At 33.8% G+C, this 15236-nt stretch overlaps 1 protein-coding gene across 1 annotated transcript in view; it reads left to right on the top strand.

Moving 5' to 3' along the window:
* The window catches only part of CSMD3 (CUB and Sushi multiple domains 3), an 893237-nt gene that overhangs the window by 808738 nt on the left and 69263 nt on the right, over positions 1-15236 (top strand). The window contains 7 exon segments of the mRNA XM_028533680.2: positions 1141-1221; positions 1913-2026; positions 4336-4524; positions 4898-5044; positions 7761-7949; positions 13507-13692; positions 14858-15052. Coding sequence (XP_028389481.1) covers positions 1141-1221; positions 1913-2026; positions 4336-4524; positions 4898-5044; positions 7761-7949; positions 13507-13692; positions 14858-15052 — 1101 coding nt within the window.

Raw genomic sequence — 15236 nt, 5'->3', positions numbered from 1 at the left:
CATGTGTCAGAGAAACAGTGATCAGTTACCTCTTCCACACCCCCCAGAGGGATCTGGCGTGCCACCCAGGGATGTGCCCTGACTGGGAATTGAACCTGCAACCTTTCAGTTTGCAGGACGATGCCCAACCCACTGAGTCACATCAGTCAGGACTCTTACTCATCTTTCAAGATTCATCGCATTCATCTGCTTTTACAGGAGTCTTCATTAACTGGATTAATTGATGCACCTCAATACTCTAGTAATAATAACTGTAGCGTGATAGGGAAAACACCGAAGGGATGGGCTTTGAAGCTTGGGGATACACAAGGGAGTGCTGGTGAGCTCTGTGCTGCTTGTGTGACCACAGATGAGTCGCTGTGTCCTTTGAGTCTTATTCTGTCATATCTGAGCTCCGAGGTGTATAAATAACTTCTATGTTTAAGTGATAAAATTAAGCATATAAAACACATTTTTATTCAACTAATATAATATGTGTTTCTTTTTTGTTTTAAAGATTTTATTTATTTATTTTTAGAGAGGGAAGGGAGGGAGATAGAGAGAGAGAGAAACATCAATGTGCAGTTGCTGGGGGTTATGGCCTGCAACCCAGGCATGTACACTGGCTGGGAATCGAACCTGGGACACTTTGGTTCCCAGCCCGCGCTCAATCCACTGAGCTATGCCAGCCAGGGAATATGTGTTCCTTGAGTGAACAAGAGTATGTATTTTTAAAGGTGATTCCTGGGGGGAGGGAGTTTAAGGCAACTAAATGGTAGTGGAAATAAATATAATAAAGATTATATATTAAAAAAAGAAATTAAAAAAGGGGTTCTAGTAAAAAAAGCTTTGATCAGGGAAATGATTGATTAAATTTCAATTCTACCACATTATAGCTATGTGATGTAGACCCAATTTTTACCTTTAATAGTTTTTTCTTTTATAAAATGGGAATAATTATAGAAATAGTTACATAAACTGAGTAATAAAATAAAGAGAATTTTATAAGGGCTAATATAATTAATGCAAGTGAAGTGTTGATAATATTTCCTGCAATAGAGTAAGTGCAGAGTACTTGTTTGCAGTTGTGACTGTGTGCTAGGCACTTCGAGTAAATACAGCTGCTCAGAGAAGGAATAAACACATTGTCTGTTTTCCTAGCCTATCAACTGCGAGTGTGCCAACCTCCACCACCGGTACCGAATGCTGACATTTTGACAGAAGATGACGAATTTGAAATAGGTAACGTCTCTGAAATCACTTTCAAAGCAACCACACTGTTAACAAAGCTATTTGCTTAAAAATAAACAAAAATAAAGAATAGTTACAGCCTTCCTTAGACCATCTTCCCTCCTTGATGGGAAATGTTTAGAATTCTTAAGAATGGACAGCAGTGAAAAGAGGCAAGGGGACCAGATAGAAGGCAAGGAAAAGGAATTCTGTATTTCCAGGATGTACAATTAGACAACAGTGTGGGATTTCAAACCACATAACTGTATAATGTCGCCATAATAAACTTTTATTATTATCCCATTGATTTTGGTTGATAAATGTAAGGAAATATCCATGACCAATGTAAATCTAATCTTAATGTAAAAGCAATAATTAAGAATAATTTTAACTGTTTCATACATTTTTAATGAATATCTTACCTGGACCAACCAGATTATTACTTTACTATTGTTTCTTTCCAACTGGCATGCACAGTCCAGTTTTACCGGTCATCTGCTCTTGGCTTTGGAGCTGATTGATCAGTGCCTGTGAAGTACTAGTAGTTCAATATTTTGAATGTCAGCCCTACTTAGAATTAATAGAATTTTAATACTGATTCAAAATTAATAGGCATTTCTGTTGCTTTAGAAACACCTGTTAATTTTCACCTTGTTGCTTATCTGAAGTCCCCTCTGCCTTTTCTTTTCTCTTCTTTTAATAGGTGATATTATCAGGTACCAGTGTCTTCCAGGGTTTACCTTGGTGGGCAATGCAATTCTGACATGCAGATTAGGAGAACGACTCCAGATGGATGGAGCACCTCCGGTTTGTCAAGGTACCGATTATTATGATTACTTATTTCTAAATATTTGTTTTATGTTTAACTCAATACCAGGAATAATTTTAAATACTTAATATTTAACTAGCAATAATGTTAACAGTTATACAACTCATATATGGTATTCTTTTTTCATTCCATTATTTCTCATATTTGACTTTAAACATTTTTTTTTATTTTTCCAAGTTTTAATTTTTCTAATTTATCCAAAGTCAGTTCAACTTCCTTAAATTATTTTTGCCAGAAGGTGGAAAATAAGATACATCACTTTGAATAAAGGCTCCATGTTGATTGCCTTAATTTGAAAGTAGTTTCTGATCTAACCACTGATTCATTAAACTTTACTGAACACCTGTCAAGTTTGAGGACCTAAGGAAAAAACAAAAAACAACTTATAAATAGCCCCTGCTAGGAAGGCAACGTAGCACAAGGGCTGTGACAGAGGGCTGTAGAATCATATCGTGTGTACTTGTCAACGGGGAAGGGAAAGCTTGTGGAGGCATTGCTCCCTGAGGCACGTGCTCCAAATTACAAGTGAGACTTCCTCTGTTAGAGCAGAGATGGGGAAAGTGTGGTTCAAGGGACAGATGCGTTGTAAAGACACAGAAGTGGAGAACAGTGGTGTGTGGACTACGAGGAATTCACCATGCTGAAGGGCAAGACAATGATGGATTTGAATGACGTGCAGCACTTGGGATGTTCAAGAATCACGTGTTGTTCATGTGTGTAGCTTCTAGGATCCAGAATAGCATCACCCATAGTAACTATTTATCGATATTGGCTGATTCAGATAAAATTAGATGTTCTTGGATTATTTTTTTCACTGAGGTTCTTTCTGAGGAATGAAAACCTGTCTCCTGTGCACTACCTTTACTGTTATAAAATTAAAACAAAAGCTCTGTTTATTATATCGAACATGCTAAAAGTTGGAGTTAAGTTTTGATTTTCTGTGTCATTGGAGTTCTTACAAAAAGAAGGAAGGATTTTCATAAGGGGCTTTTACAGTAACAAAAAGAAAAACACTTTGGAGGTATAAACCAGTGTCAATATGAGAACTTGCCTTGCTCTTAGTCATGACTTTAGAACATCTCAAAGTTGGTTGGATATTTTGAAATCTATCATATATATTCCTGATATTTAGATGTCATTTATTCAACTTCCTCCTTTATATACAACTATCTTGTATGTATGTATTTATTGTTTACAGTAAATATTAGGATTCAATATAGATCTTTAGACATGTGAATGGGGAAGACAGAGCCTCAGCTTTTGGAGATCATGCATGGGAAAGGACTTGGGCGGTGCAGGAAGGCATGAATGAGCAGTTACATACCAGGATTTTTTTCTTGACCACAATGTGCAAACTACATTGTGAATGCTCTCTTGGAGGGCAGCACTTTTTTATTTTATACTTGGATCTCAAGTTAATACTTTTTAAAAATTAAAATTAAACATTTGGATAACCTAGTTATGTCACAATCACTAATCTTTTAGAGTTTCAATATCTAATTTTAAAAATCAGAATTTCATATAGATTGGTAATTGCACCTCTTTTTATTCTATCTGCTGTGGAGAATACAAGACAATAAATTGTTGTCTCATAATAACGTCAGACGCTAGCTAAAAGTTAATAAATCATCCCTCAGAATGAGTCCATGCTGAGTTGCTATATTGAATAATTGACCAGATACTTAGGCTAAAAAGCTTACTTTACATTTTTGTTTGAGTTACTTCGCAAGCTTGCTGAAACAGTCATCCGATTGGATTATTTTAAAAGAAACCTGAATTATTTTTAGTCTGTTTTAAATTACTTGATTATTGTTATGATTTTTTTTTTACTTTTTCTAAATAATACTGCATCATTTTTGTTATTCTTTTCCTAGATCCTCTTTAATTTCCTATCTCACAGTTAACATATGGAAAGCAATTCTAAATGTGGTGCATTCCAAAGAGTTTGATATAATTGAAATATAATGAGTGATTACATTTGGTGGTTAAATATATGGATTTCATCCAGATGAATCTGTGAGACTGTGCCCTTTAGATGTCTCATATTTTAATTATGTATCTATTTACTGTCTAGAAAAGTAAAAAACATGGAAATCCATACCTTAAATTTTTAGGTCATTCTTCCATTTGTTTGAAATGCAAGCTTAATACAAGTTGTCTCTTCTAACACATCATTTAAGGTATCCTTTTATATTTTACTAGTATTGAATGTGAAAGCAGAGTATCCAGTATTTAAAATGCAGTTTTCATATAAGCCTAAAACCCTAATCTTATGTAATGATCTTTTTCTGTGCCAGTGCTCTGCCCTGCTAATGAATTACGGCTCGATTCCACGGGAGTCATCCTGAGCCCTGGATATCCTGACAGTTACCCCAATCTTCAGATGTGTGCCTGGAGCATTTCAGTGGAAAAGGGATATAATATCAGCATGTTTGTAGAATTCTTCCAGACAGAAAAGGAATTTGATGTTCTTCAGGTGTATGATGGTAACCATGGGTTATGTTTATTGGATATTCATAATTTCAGCCCCAGCTATTTATTGTACACACAGCCCTTCGGTGTAAACAACAGCCTACATTATTTTATGCTATATTTCTAGAATATCAGTCAACTTTGCTTATATACCATATGAACATTGTAGTTAACTAGGCTATTATTTCACAAATTGTAGATTCTCTAGCTAGGAAATTAAAATGTATAAAACAAATATTTTATATTATATTTAAGTTGTTGACGGGCTAAATTGCTTGTGGAGCAATTTAACCATATTTAATACCGTTCTAAAGGTATAAAATGCTGAAGATAAGTTGGAAGATAATTATTCAGTTGTATCTAAATTGTTTTATTTTCTTTTTGAAGGACCAAGTATTCAAAGTCCAGTGCTTATTTCCCTCAGCGGAGACTATTCTTCTGCTTTTAATGTAACAAGCAACGGTCATGAAGTATTTCTTCAGTGGTCAGCAGATCATGGCAATAACAAGAAAGGCTTCCGGATAAGATACATAGGTACGTGACACTTCAACTTCAGTACAGATCTCATCTCTGTCCTCACTTTGGCTGTGATGAAAGAGCGCAGACACCAGCACTATTGAATTAGACATGAATTTAAATCACACTTCCTCCATTGATGATTCTTGAGCAATTTATGTATCCTCTCTGTCTGTTTCCTCATTATAATGATAATAATTCTACAACTTGGTCATATGTCTTTGGAAAAAATTAAACTTAGGATATTTGTATCTAAATTAATCATCAATTAAACTCTGATATTTTAATGCTTTTTTCTCAATAAGTTTGTTTCCCTGGAACTCTCACAAAAAGTTAATAGTGTTTCTCAATTGTGTATATCTGATCTATTTGAGACTTTCTTTAAATGACAATTTCAAACAAAAGGTAAACATACATTCTGTTTAATTTGTTTTCATGTTTTTCACCACTTTGCAATACTTGCTAAATATATTAAATATTGAAAGAAAATGAGTATATCATTTAAAATGTTTTTTAAGAAAAAAATCTTTGTTTTACTGTTTTTTTCATTTAATAATATTTAGAAAGAAGTGGGCTGGAAATACTTAATCTCAACATGAAATAACTTTTTTTTTAAATAAGCCATTCTTTTTTTTAAAAGATTTTATTTTATTTACTTTTAGAGAGGGAAGGGAGGGAGAAAGAGAGAGAGAGAAACATCAATGTGGGGTTGCTGGGGGTCATGGCCTGCAACCCAGGCACGTACTCTGACTGGGAATCGAGCCTGCAACACTTTGGTTCGCAGCCGGCGCTCAATCCATTGAGCTACACCAGCCAGGTGAAATAACTTTTTATAAGTGCCTTTTTGTTTATAAGGTGTACCTATTCTAAGTTAGTAATTTCTTATTAAGTGTACATAAATAGGCCTCTGTTATGTAAAAGTTGTATTCCTTTCTTTCTTCCCTTTTGTTTTTGTTTGCCATCCTAATGCATATCATGTGCCATGTGTTCAATAATGCAAGACTTCTGAAACAATAGGTCATCTCTTTCCATTCAGTGTTCAGATCACATCTCCCCAAGCCATGGGTCATTGCTAATTCAGTCAACTGAAAATTACTTTAATAAATATTTTATAAGCAATATTTTAGAATTGCAACACAATTCTAGGAAGATGCTTATATAAGTTATGAATTTTGGTTCTAAAAATATACTCTCAAATTTCACTCATTAAGACTAATTTGCATAACTATGTAAATAAAACAATTTTTGTCTATTTACTTTGATTTTAAAACCATAAGATGATAGTTTGATTTTAACTTATTAACAGTTTTCTTTTACATACTAGGAGCATTTTATCATTAAGATCATATTACTAATATGTATGCAAGTTTTATCACCAAGTAGATTTCTATAAAGTTTAAAAAAAATGTTTTGGGCTTACAAAGGAGAAATGGTTTAAAAATTTGAAATATATTATCTAGTCATAATATATGCATTGTTCCTTAAGATATTTTATATCTGGATCTATGTTTCTATCATATGAACAATGTAAATGCCTTTTTATTAAAGTCATGCCCAAAGATGTCATTTAAAAGTCAGTACATTAAATTGTATTTTTAAAGACCAGAGTAACTTAAAGGGAAACCATTGAAATCAAACCATTATAAGCATTAGATTGCCAAGTTCTAGAATAAATCCTTATGTATTTGATATTTATGACACATTTGGGTATAAATACAGTGAGAGCACCACTTTTAACCCCCAAACAGCTGGACATATTGAATAAATATGTTTTTCCTTTAGAAGTAACAGGTTATGACACATACATTCTAAGTCCAATCTATTTCCTACCATTCACCCCTGAAGTCTCATTTTTCTCAGATGTATACACTGGCGTCTCAAAAGCTAAATGGATCCTGCCAGGCTGAATAGTCGGTCTCAGAGTACACATACATGAAAAAGCCACTTGACATTATCTGGTGGCATTTCAGACTTCAGGAGATGAAAAAAGTTTTATTTTATTGACATTTTTGTCACCATTTGTAAGCCCTCTTGATAGCATGGAAACCCTTTAATAAACTGGGAGAAAAGATTACAGGACTGAGGGGATCATTTTTAAACGTGAACCAACATTAACTGCATGACCTAAAGTGATGTAGGCGTCTGGAGATAAGGCCACAGTGAAGCGTAACTACACGCTCTCAAATATGCTCACCGAGGCTGTGGTCTTCACACCCCAAAGTCACTGAAATATTTGCAGGGATTCTGTACCTCTCTGGCATTAAGAAAATAGGATATACCTGGCTGGTGTAGCTCAGTGGATTGAGCTCGGGCTGCGAACCAAAGCATTGCAGGTTCGATTCCCAGTCAGGGCACATGCCTGGGTTGCAGGACACAGACCCCAGCAACTGCACACTGATGTTTCTCTTTCTCTCTCTCTCTCTTTCTCCCTCCCTTCCCTCTCTAAAAAAATAAATAAGTAAAATCTTTTTAAAAAGAAAATAGGATATATTTCCATTTAGAGGGCATCTTTGGAGACAATAAGAAATAAAAGAAGTAAGTTCAGAGACAGTTGTGTGTCATAAGAGCTATGTCAATAGATTGTCAAGAGGATAGAAAAAAACAATGTTTATATAAAATAAAATTCATATAGATGGCCTATTTTTTTCAGTACCGGTCTTCACTTAGAAGTTTTTATAACTCTGGCATTGCGGATTCGTTAATTATATGGTGATACTTTTTTTCTTTTGAAAAGCATTCTACTGTAGTACACCAGAATCCCCGCCGCATGGATACATTATCAGCCAGACGGGTGGACAGCTTAATAGCGTGGTCCGCTGGGCCTGCGATCGAGGGTTCCGGCTTGTTGGAAAAAGCAGTGCCGTGTGCAGAAAGTCTTCCTATGGGTATCATGCATGGGATGCACCTGTTCCTGCCTGTCAAGGTAAAGTGTCTTATTCATGAAAGGATAAACACGTTAATAAAAGTTTTCTTTTTCCTTTAAAAAATTGGATCACTGTAATTTCCAATGTTATAGAAATTCAGAAGCATATTATAGATGCCTCTCATGAAAATAAGGCTTAAAAACACAGAAGGGTGAATGTAAGGAGAATTTGACATATATCTTTTTAAATTCTTCATTTGTCATGTGATTTAGGCCTTTACTCTATCCACTGTTGTACACACCCTGCTCATGCATCTACCACTTCCATTACTCTGTTGTCAGAAAGTGGTCGACCCTGAGCTGGAGGTGGTGGTACTGTGCAGTCTGCAGGAAGAACGGAGTGGATAAGAGAGGGCAAGCGCTGAGGGCTTTCACTCTGAGTACACAGAAATGTACTGGCAGAGCAGCTAGCTCTTTTGGGAGAGGACGATGTAGATAATCACGGCATTGTTTCTTCTTCACTGTTCAGCTAACTCAACAGATAGATGTCTTTCATTTTCATTTGTATTTTGTTAAAAATCGAGGCACCGTCTGAGCATTCCATCCCGCTACTGAAAACAGAATTAACAAATGACACATTATTAGAGCCTTGGACCAGGTCTTGTTTGAAAAAGCAGTTTAGTCTCTTAGCTAGGTAGAGTCACAAAGACAAATTGAGCATCAAGAAAATCTATCACTAGAATTTTAAAATTTTAACATGTCACATTATATTGTCAATATGAAATTTAATTTTAAATTTGATGTATCCTTCCCACAATGTGGAGGTGTATATGACAACTATGAATCCTCATATTAAAAAATGTTCATGTTCTTAGTTAATAAATGATGGTTCTTACCTGTAGGCTGCTTAATGGAGGTGATTTTGATGACATAAATAAAATGTAATAAAATTGATTTTAATAAAATCAATTAGAATGAAAAATTAAACAACAGCAAGTTAAAATGAGCAGAGAATAGATATTACCTGACACCTGAAATGGCTTCTCTTAGATATTAAACTGCAATTTTTAATTCATGAAAAGATAATATCTCCAATAGACATGTATAAATAAATGAGAAATGAAAGAGCTATTGTTTTCTTGTTTTAGTGATGCAGGAAACATTAACCACTTATTAGAATTGTAGGAAGTATCATGACCTTACTAGGTCGCAAACACTGAGGGTGCCCATTTCATGTAGAATATATACATTTTAATAAATATAGAAACCTCTGTTTTCCTTTGAGCAAGGAGTAGCAGATGTATTTACCTATTCTTAATATTAAATAATTTCTAGGAACTTGTTTGGGAAAGAAATCTTTGATCTCATAATTTTAGAATTGTGGGAATCTCAAATATATATATGTATAATTACCTCTATGTCATACATTTTAAATAAATATTAAAATGCTCTGAATTTTTAACTACTGCATTTTATTATATAAGAATTATTTATATATTTAATATGTATATTTATTATGTGCAATAAATGTATATTAATATATCATAATCATTAGGAATCTTTAGGGAAATAATTAACTGTTCACTAAAATAAAATATATCCTGCAGTTTCTGAAACTTTGAAATTGCTAGGTAGTCAGCTGTAAAATTTCATTATTTTTTGTATATAATATAACATTTACATATGGAATCATGTTTTGTTTTATTTTTTTAAAGATTTTATTTATTTATTTTTAGAGAGGGAAGGGGGAGAGAGAGAGAGAGAGAGAGACAGAGAGAGACAGAGACATCAATGTGCGGTTGCTGGGGTTATGGCCTGCAACCCAGGAATGTACCCTGTCTGGGAATCGAACCTGGGACACTTTGGTTCCCAGCCCGTGCTCAATCCACTGAGCTATGCCAGCCAGGGGTGGAATCATGTTTTTTAATTGATTTAAAATTGTTTTACAATTAGAATAGGTTAATTGAAATGCAATTAAATACTTCTAATTCAAGCAGTCATTCCAAAGTAGAACTTTTATTATCATTGGACAATATTACTTATTTTTTAATTTTCATTGTTTTTAGTTAAGGTTGAGTTCAGTATTTTATTAGTTTTGTGTGTACTGCATGGTGGTTAGACAGTTATATAGCTCATGGAGTGTTCCTCCTTGACAAGTCTGACACCATACATAGTTATTACTGTACAATATTATTGACCGTGATCCTTATGCTATACTTTATATCCCCATAACTATTCTGCAACTACCAATTTGTTCTTCTTAATCCCCTCACCTGTTTCACCCAGTCCCCCAAACCTCTCCTTCTAGCAACCACCATTTTGTTCTCTATATGTATGAGTCTGTTTTGTTTGCTTACTTTTTTCCGAGTACAAATATAAGTAAAATCATGTTATTTGTCTTTCTCTCTCTGATTTACTTCACTTAGTATAGTACCTTCCAGGTCTATCCATGTTGTTGCAAATGGTAAGAGTTCATTCTTTTTATGGCCCAGTAACATTGCCTTATATGTATGGACCACCTCCTCTTTATCTAGTCATCCATTGATGGACATTTATGTTGTTTCCATACCTTGACTATCAGATATAATGCTGCAGTGAACACAGGGATGCATATATCTTTCTGAAGGAATATTTTGATTTATTTGAATAAATATCCATAAGTGAAATTGCTGGGTCATAAGACAGTTTCATTTTTAATTCTTTGAGAAAATTCCATACTGTTTCCCACAGTGGCTGTACCAGTCTGCATTCCCACTAACATTGCACTAGGGTTCCCTTTTTCCTACATCTTTGCCTACACTTGTTTGTTGATTTGTTGATGATAGCCATTCTGACAGGTGTGAGGTGATATCTTATTGTGATTTCAGTTTATAGTCCTCTAATGATTAATGACATTAAACAGCTTTTCTTATATCTGTTGGCCTCTGGAAAAATATCTATTCAGGTCCTCAGCCCATTTTTAATTGGATTTTTTTAGTGTAAATATGTATGAGTTTTTTTATTTCATATATTAACCTCTTATCAGATATGCCATTGGCAAATATCTTCTCCAGTTTGGTAGATTGTCTTTTTATTTTATTGATGGTATCCTTTGCTGTGCAAAAACCTTATAGTTTGTTGTCAGCCCATTTATTTTTCATTTGTTTCCCTTGCCCTAGAAGCTACATCCAAAAAAAATTACTTAAGAGCATTGTCAAAGAATTTACTGTGTATGATTTCTTCTAGAAGTTTTATGGTTTCAGGTCTTATATTTAAGTCTTTACTCCATTTTGAGTTTATTCTTGTATATGGTATAAGAAAGTGGTCTATTTTCATTTTTTACATGTATCTGTCCACATTTCCCAACAATATTTATTGGAAGGGACTGTCTTTACCCCTACCATTGAACAATTTTAATAGATTAATTGTTTTCTAAAAATGTTTGTTGTATGTAACCTATCTGTGTTTAGATATAGATATTTAAAATAAAATGTTGAAATGTAACTGGAAAGAGCTATTCACATAATGCAAATTTTTGTTTTGTTCCATTTTTTTTTTACATTCTCTATCCTTATTCTGCCTCTTCAGTCTTTTTGTACATATATTTACCTGAGCAACAATGTGAGCATATTTAAAGAAAGAAAATCTAGTTTACTACCTCTATTTGGATTTGGTTTGGAGTTTCATTTCTTTGTGGACACACCAAATAGCGACTCATTGATTACCCCCGCACATTTCTGGAACTGAACCATTTTCATCCAGCTATACAATTGAGTATTACACAGTGTTATGTAGAAACTGTCACTGTGTACTCCCTGCCTAACTTTTAATTTTTGCTTTATTTTGAGAGTTCTGTAGAGAAACTTCTTTGTCAATCACTCAGTGATGGTTTTTCCAGTTCTAAAATATAGCCATTTTGCAATAACCACATATGTGGAACCTATAATATTTAACCTATATTGTCTTTTTACTTTGATATACATTCAACCTATACTACTCCAACAATGTAGAGTTAATTGTTAAAAGATCGATTAATATACCATCTTTGGTTTTTGAAATCCCCAGAAGTCCTAAATGGAAATACAAACATTTCTTTAACAGACATCAGGAAACTTTACATTTATAACACTATTATTTTAGAAGGTCTGTAATTGGATATTAAGGATAATAACATAATTACATGAGATTGCTTATACAATTTATTTAGCCAGTGTTACTGCTTTTCTGTTCATAATATGTAGGCTATCAAATTACAGAAGTTTGAAATGTTCACTGATAAAAAGTGCCCTATTCAGTTATAAGAATTTCATATAGATTTCACTAAAAATTTTTTACTTTATATTTAATTCATATGGATTAATTAAAATTAAACAACTTACTGATAGATTTTAAAAGTAGAAGCAATTTTAGGTTGAAATTGGAGACAAGTAAATGGAACACGGCATTTGTAAACATTGAAACTGAGCTCATGTCTTTCTGTTCTTTATTTCTTTTGATATGAGAAAAACATATATAGTTGCAAATGTAGAATTTTTCTGAAACCTATAATACTAGATATTTCAAGATTCAGACATTTTCTGATTTTGTATCAGTAATATACATATAGTACATATACCAAATACTACATAATAACTTCACTGGTCCCGTGGCTATACTTATATTCTAATTTTTTGCTGCAGAGATATGTATAAATATTTACACATATTTGAATATGATATAAAAGATACAGATAATCTCACTGTCTTTAGAGTATAGCTGCCAAACGTATTCTTTGAATACTTATGCTCTTGTTCTTTTTGAGATGCAAATTGTGTACTTGTAGAGCAGAGCAGGATGCCAAATGATCTTAGGAGATGTCTGTATAGTCATTGGAATTAATAAGATGTAAAAATATCCTATATACATAATCTATTTAAATATAAAAGTTTAACTGTAATTGTCACATTATGATTATGATAAAACTAATTTTCACCTAAATCAGATTTGTCGTTTATAAAAATGAAGACATTTATGACATATTAATGAAATATAGGAAGCCTAAAGCTAGTTTTTAAGACAATAAGTCCTGGCCTTATATTTGTTAAACACGTCCCTACTCATGACATTTCATGGATGCATCCAAGCATGTAGAATGTGGCTGGTGCTAAGACAAAGACGAACCAGCTTCCAGCTAAAATAAATTGTTTTGTTTTATTCCTATCCAGAGTCCTATTTACTACCGGTTACCAGCCCCTTTATAATATTTAATAATTACTTGTTATGTTGAATGGGCCAAACTTGCTCTGTGGTGATGTAGTCATGGGTAAGCCCTATATCCGCTTTATATATTTACCTTACTTGCATTCTCATATAATCTATATGATTGCTGATAACCATGCACACGGTGACAAAAAAATAAGTCAGAAACTAGAAACAAAGGTTAACTATGTATGGATTCACCAAATAAAAAAACACAGTCATAGGGGTTTGAAATACATTATTCAAAAAGTTTTTGGTTCAGAAAAGGATTTTTAGGAGGTATTCTGATATTGTTTCAGGGTTTAATAAAATCCCAAATAGTTTTACATGCTTTACAGTTTAAAAGACTTAGAAAATTGATTCCTGTTTCTATAATTTTGTATCTATGTATTTATTCTAGCAATTTCCTGTGGGATTCCTAAAGCTCCAACCAATGGAGGAATACTCACTACAGACTACTTGGTAGGCACCCGAGTCACCTATTTTTGTCATGACGGATATAGGTTGTCGTCTAAGGAACTCACTACCGCCGTATGTCAATCAGATGGAACGTGGAGCAACCACAACAAGACCCCTCGCTGTGTTGGTATGTGCGTTACGGAAACTTTGTCACTTGTGTTTCTATTGGCATCTTACGTGATTTGGAATTTATGTAATGTTTAAATGAAGTGTGATGTCTAAGAGGAAAAGTTAATTTAGCTGTCTTACATAATAACATTTCATTTGTTTCATCATCCATCGATCAACCTGTGTTTTAATGTACAGGCCCTTGAAAAATTTTTTAAAGTTTTCATTAATAAAATATGTTTGAATACATTGGTCCTGAGTTTTATAATAAAAAATTATGCTGCCGAGATGATCCATAACTTCTGATTTTGTCAGTATTCTTTGGGTTACTTACATTTGGAATATTTCCCATTGCTGTCATTGCAACATTAAAAGGTAAATGAATATTATATAATGTTGAGACTATAATTCTAATAAGTCTTCACTATTTCTCTGTGTTTCAATGATTTTTTAAAATTTAGTACTAACATTGTAATTGAGCTGTGATTTCATTTGAAGTGAGGCTTGTTAAATTATTTGCAATCTTAACATAGGTGTCTAACAATGCTTATGTTGAGCAAGTTTTGAATTAGCCCAAGTTTATATCACAACATTTGCATTAAAAGACCCTTCTAATAAAACAAATTTCCTTAAAATATAGCCCTTCCAAAACTTATGAAGAAGGAAGAGAATGGGCTTTTCCTGTTGTCATGACTAATGTTGCAATGATCATGGAGTGCAGACACCTCTTAGAGACCCTGATTTCATTTCCTTTGGATATATGCTGGTGCGGGGAGGGGGGGGGGAGTAGCTTAATCATACAGTAGCTCTGTTTTTAATTTTTTGAGGAACCTCTATACTGGCTGTATGTATGCATTCTGTAATGGCTGTACCAGTTTAAATTCTCACCAATTTATACGAGGGTTCCCTTTTGCTGCATTCTGCCAATTACACCTCAATAAACCTGCACAAAGACTTTGAAGTGTGAAATAACAAGGCATGTTCAACTCCCAGCAATGCCATAGAGCAGAGGAGAAGATCACAAGGAAAAGAAATAAAAACAAATGTTAAAGGACCTTGCATGGCACAATAGTGAATGAATTAAGGCAGCCATGATGTAAAGGAGGGAATAGACCTGAGATACAATTAGGAGGTAGAATAGACAAACTGGCTTATTTTCATTTATGTTCTTGGCGTCTGTGTAGTTGTTACATGTCCAAGCATCAATTCCTTTACCTTGGAACATGGAAGATGGAGAATTGTGAATGGCTCCCATTATGAATACAAAACCAAGGTGGTGTTCAGCTGTGACCCTGGTTACCATGGACTAGGTCCTGCTTCTATTGAATGCCTTCCCAATGGCACCTGGAGTTGGAGAAATGAAAGACCATATTGCCAGAGTAAGTATCCACTTTGCTAACTTATTTCATAAGCTACCTTGGGTGAGTGCTTGCTTGATCACTTCCTTTTCCAAGCACACTGAGCAACAATGACATAATATTACTTAAAAGATTATTTATTCTCATTAAATTTTAAGATTTTCTAACTTATTTTGCATTAGTAACTGCTTATGCAGAAAGTATG

This window comes from Phyllostomus discolor, chromosome 7, assembly GCF_004126475.2.
Source record: "Phyllostomus discolor isolate MPI-MPIP mPhyDis1 chromosome 7, mPhyDis1.pri.v3, whole genome shotgun sequence".
In the NCBI taxonomy this organism is placed as follows: Eukaryota; Metazoa; Chordata; class Mammalia; order Chiroptera; family Phyllostomidae; genus Phyllostomus; species Phyllostomus discolor.
Note: the sequence above shows the minus strand (reverse complement) of the source record. Positions and strands in the feature narration are given on the sequence as shown.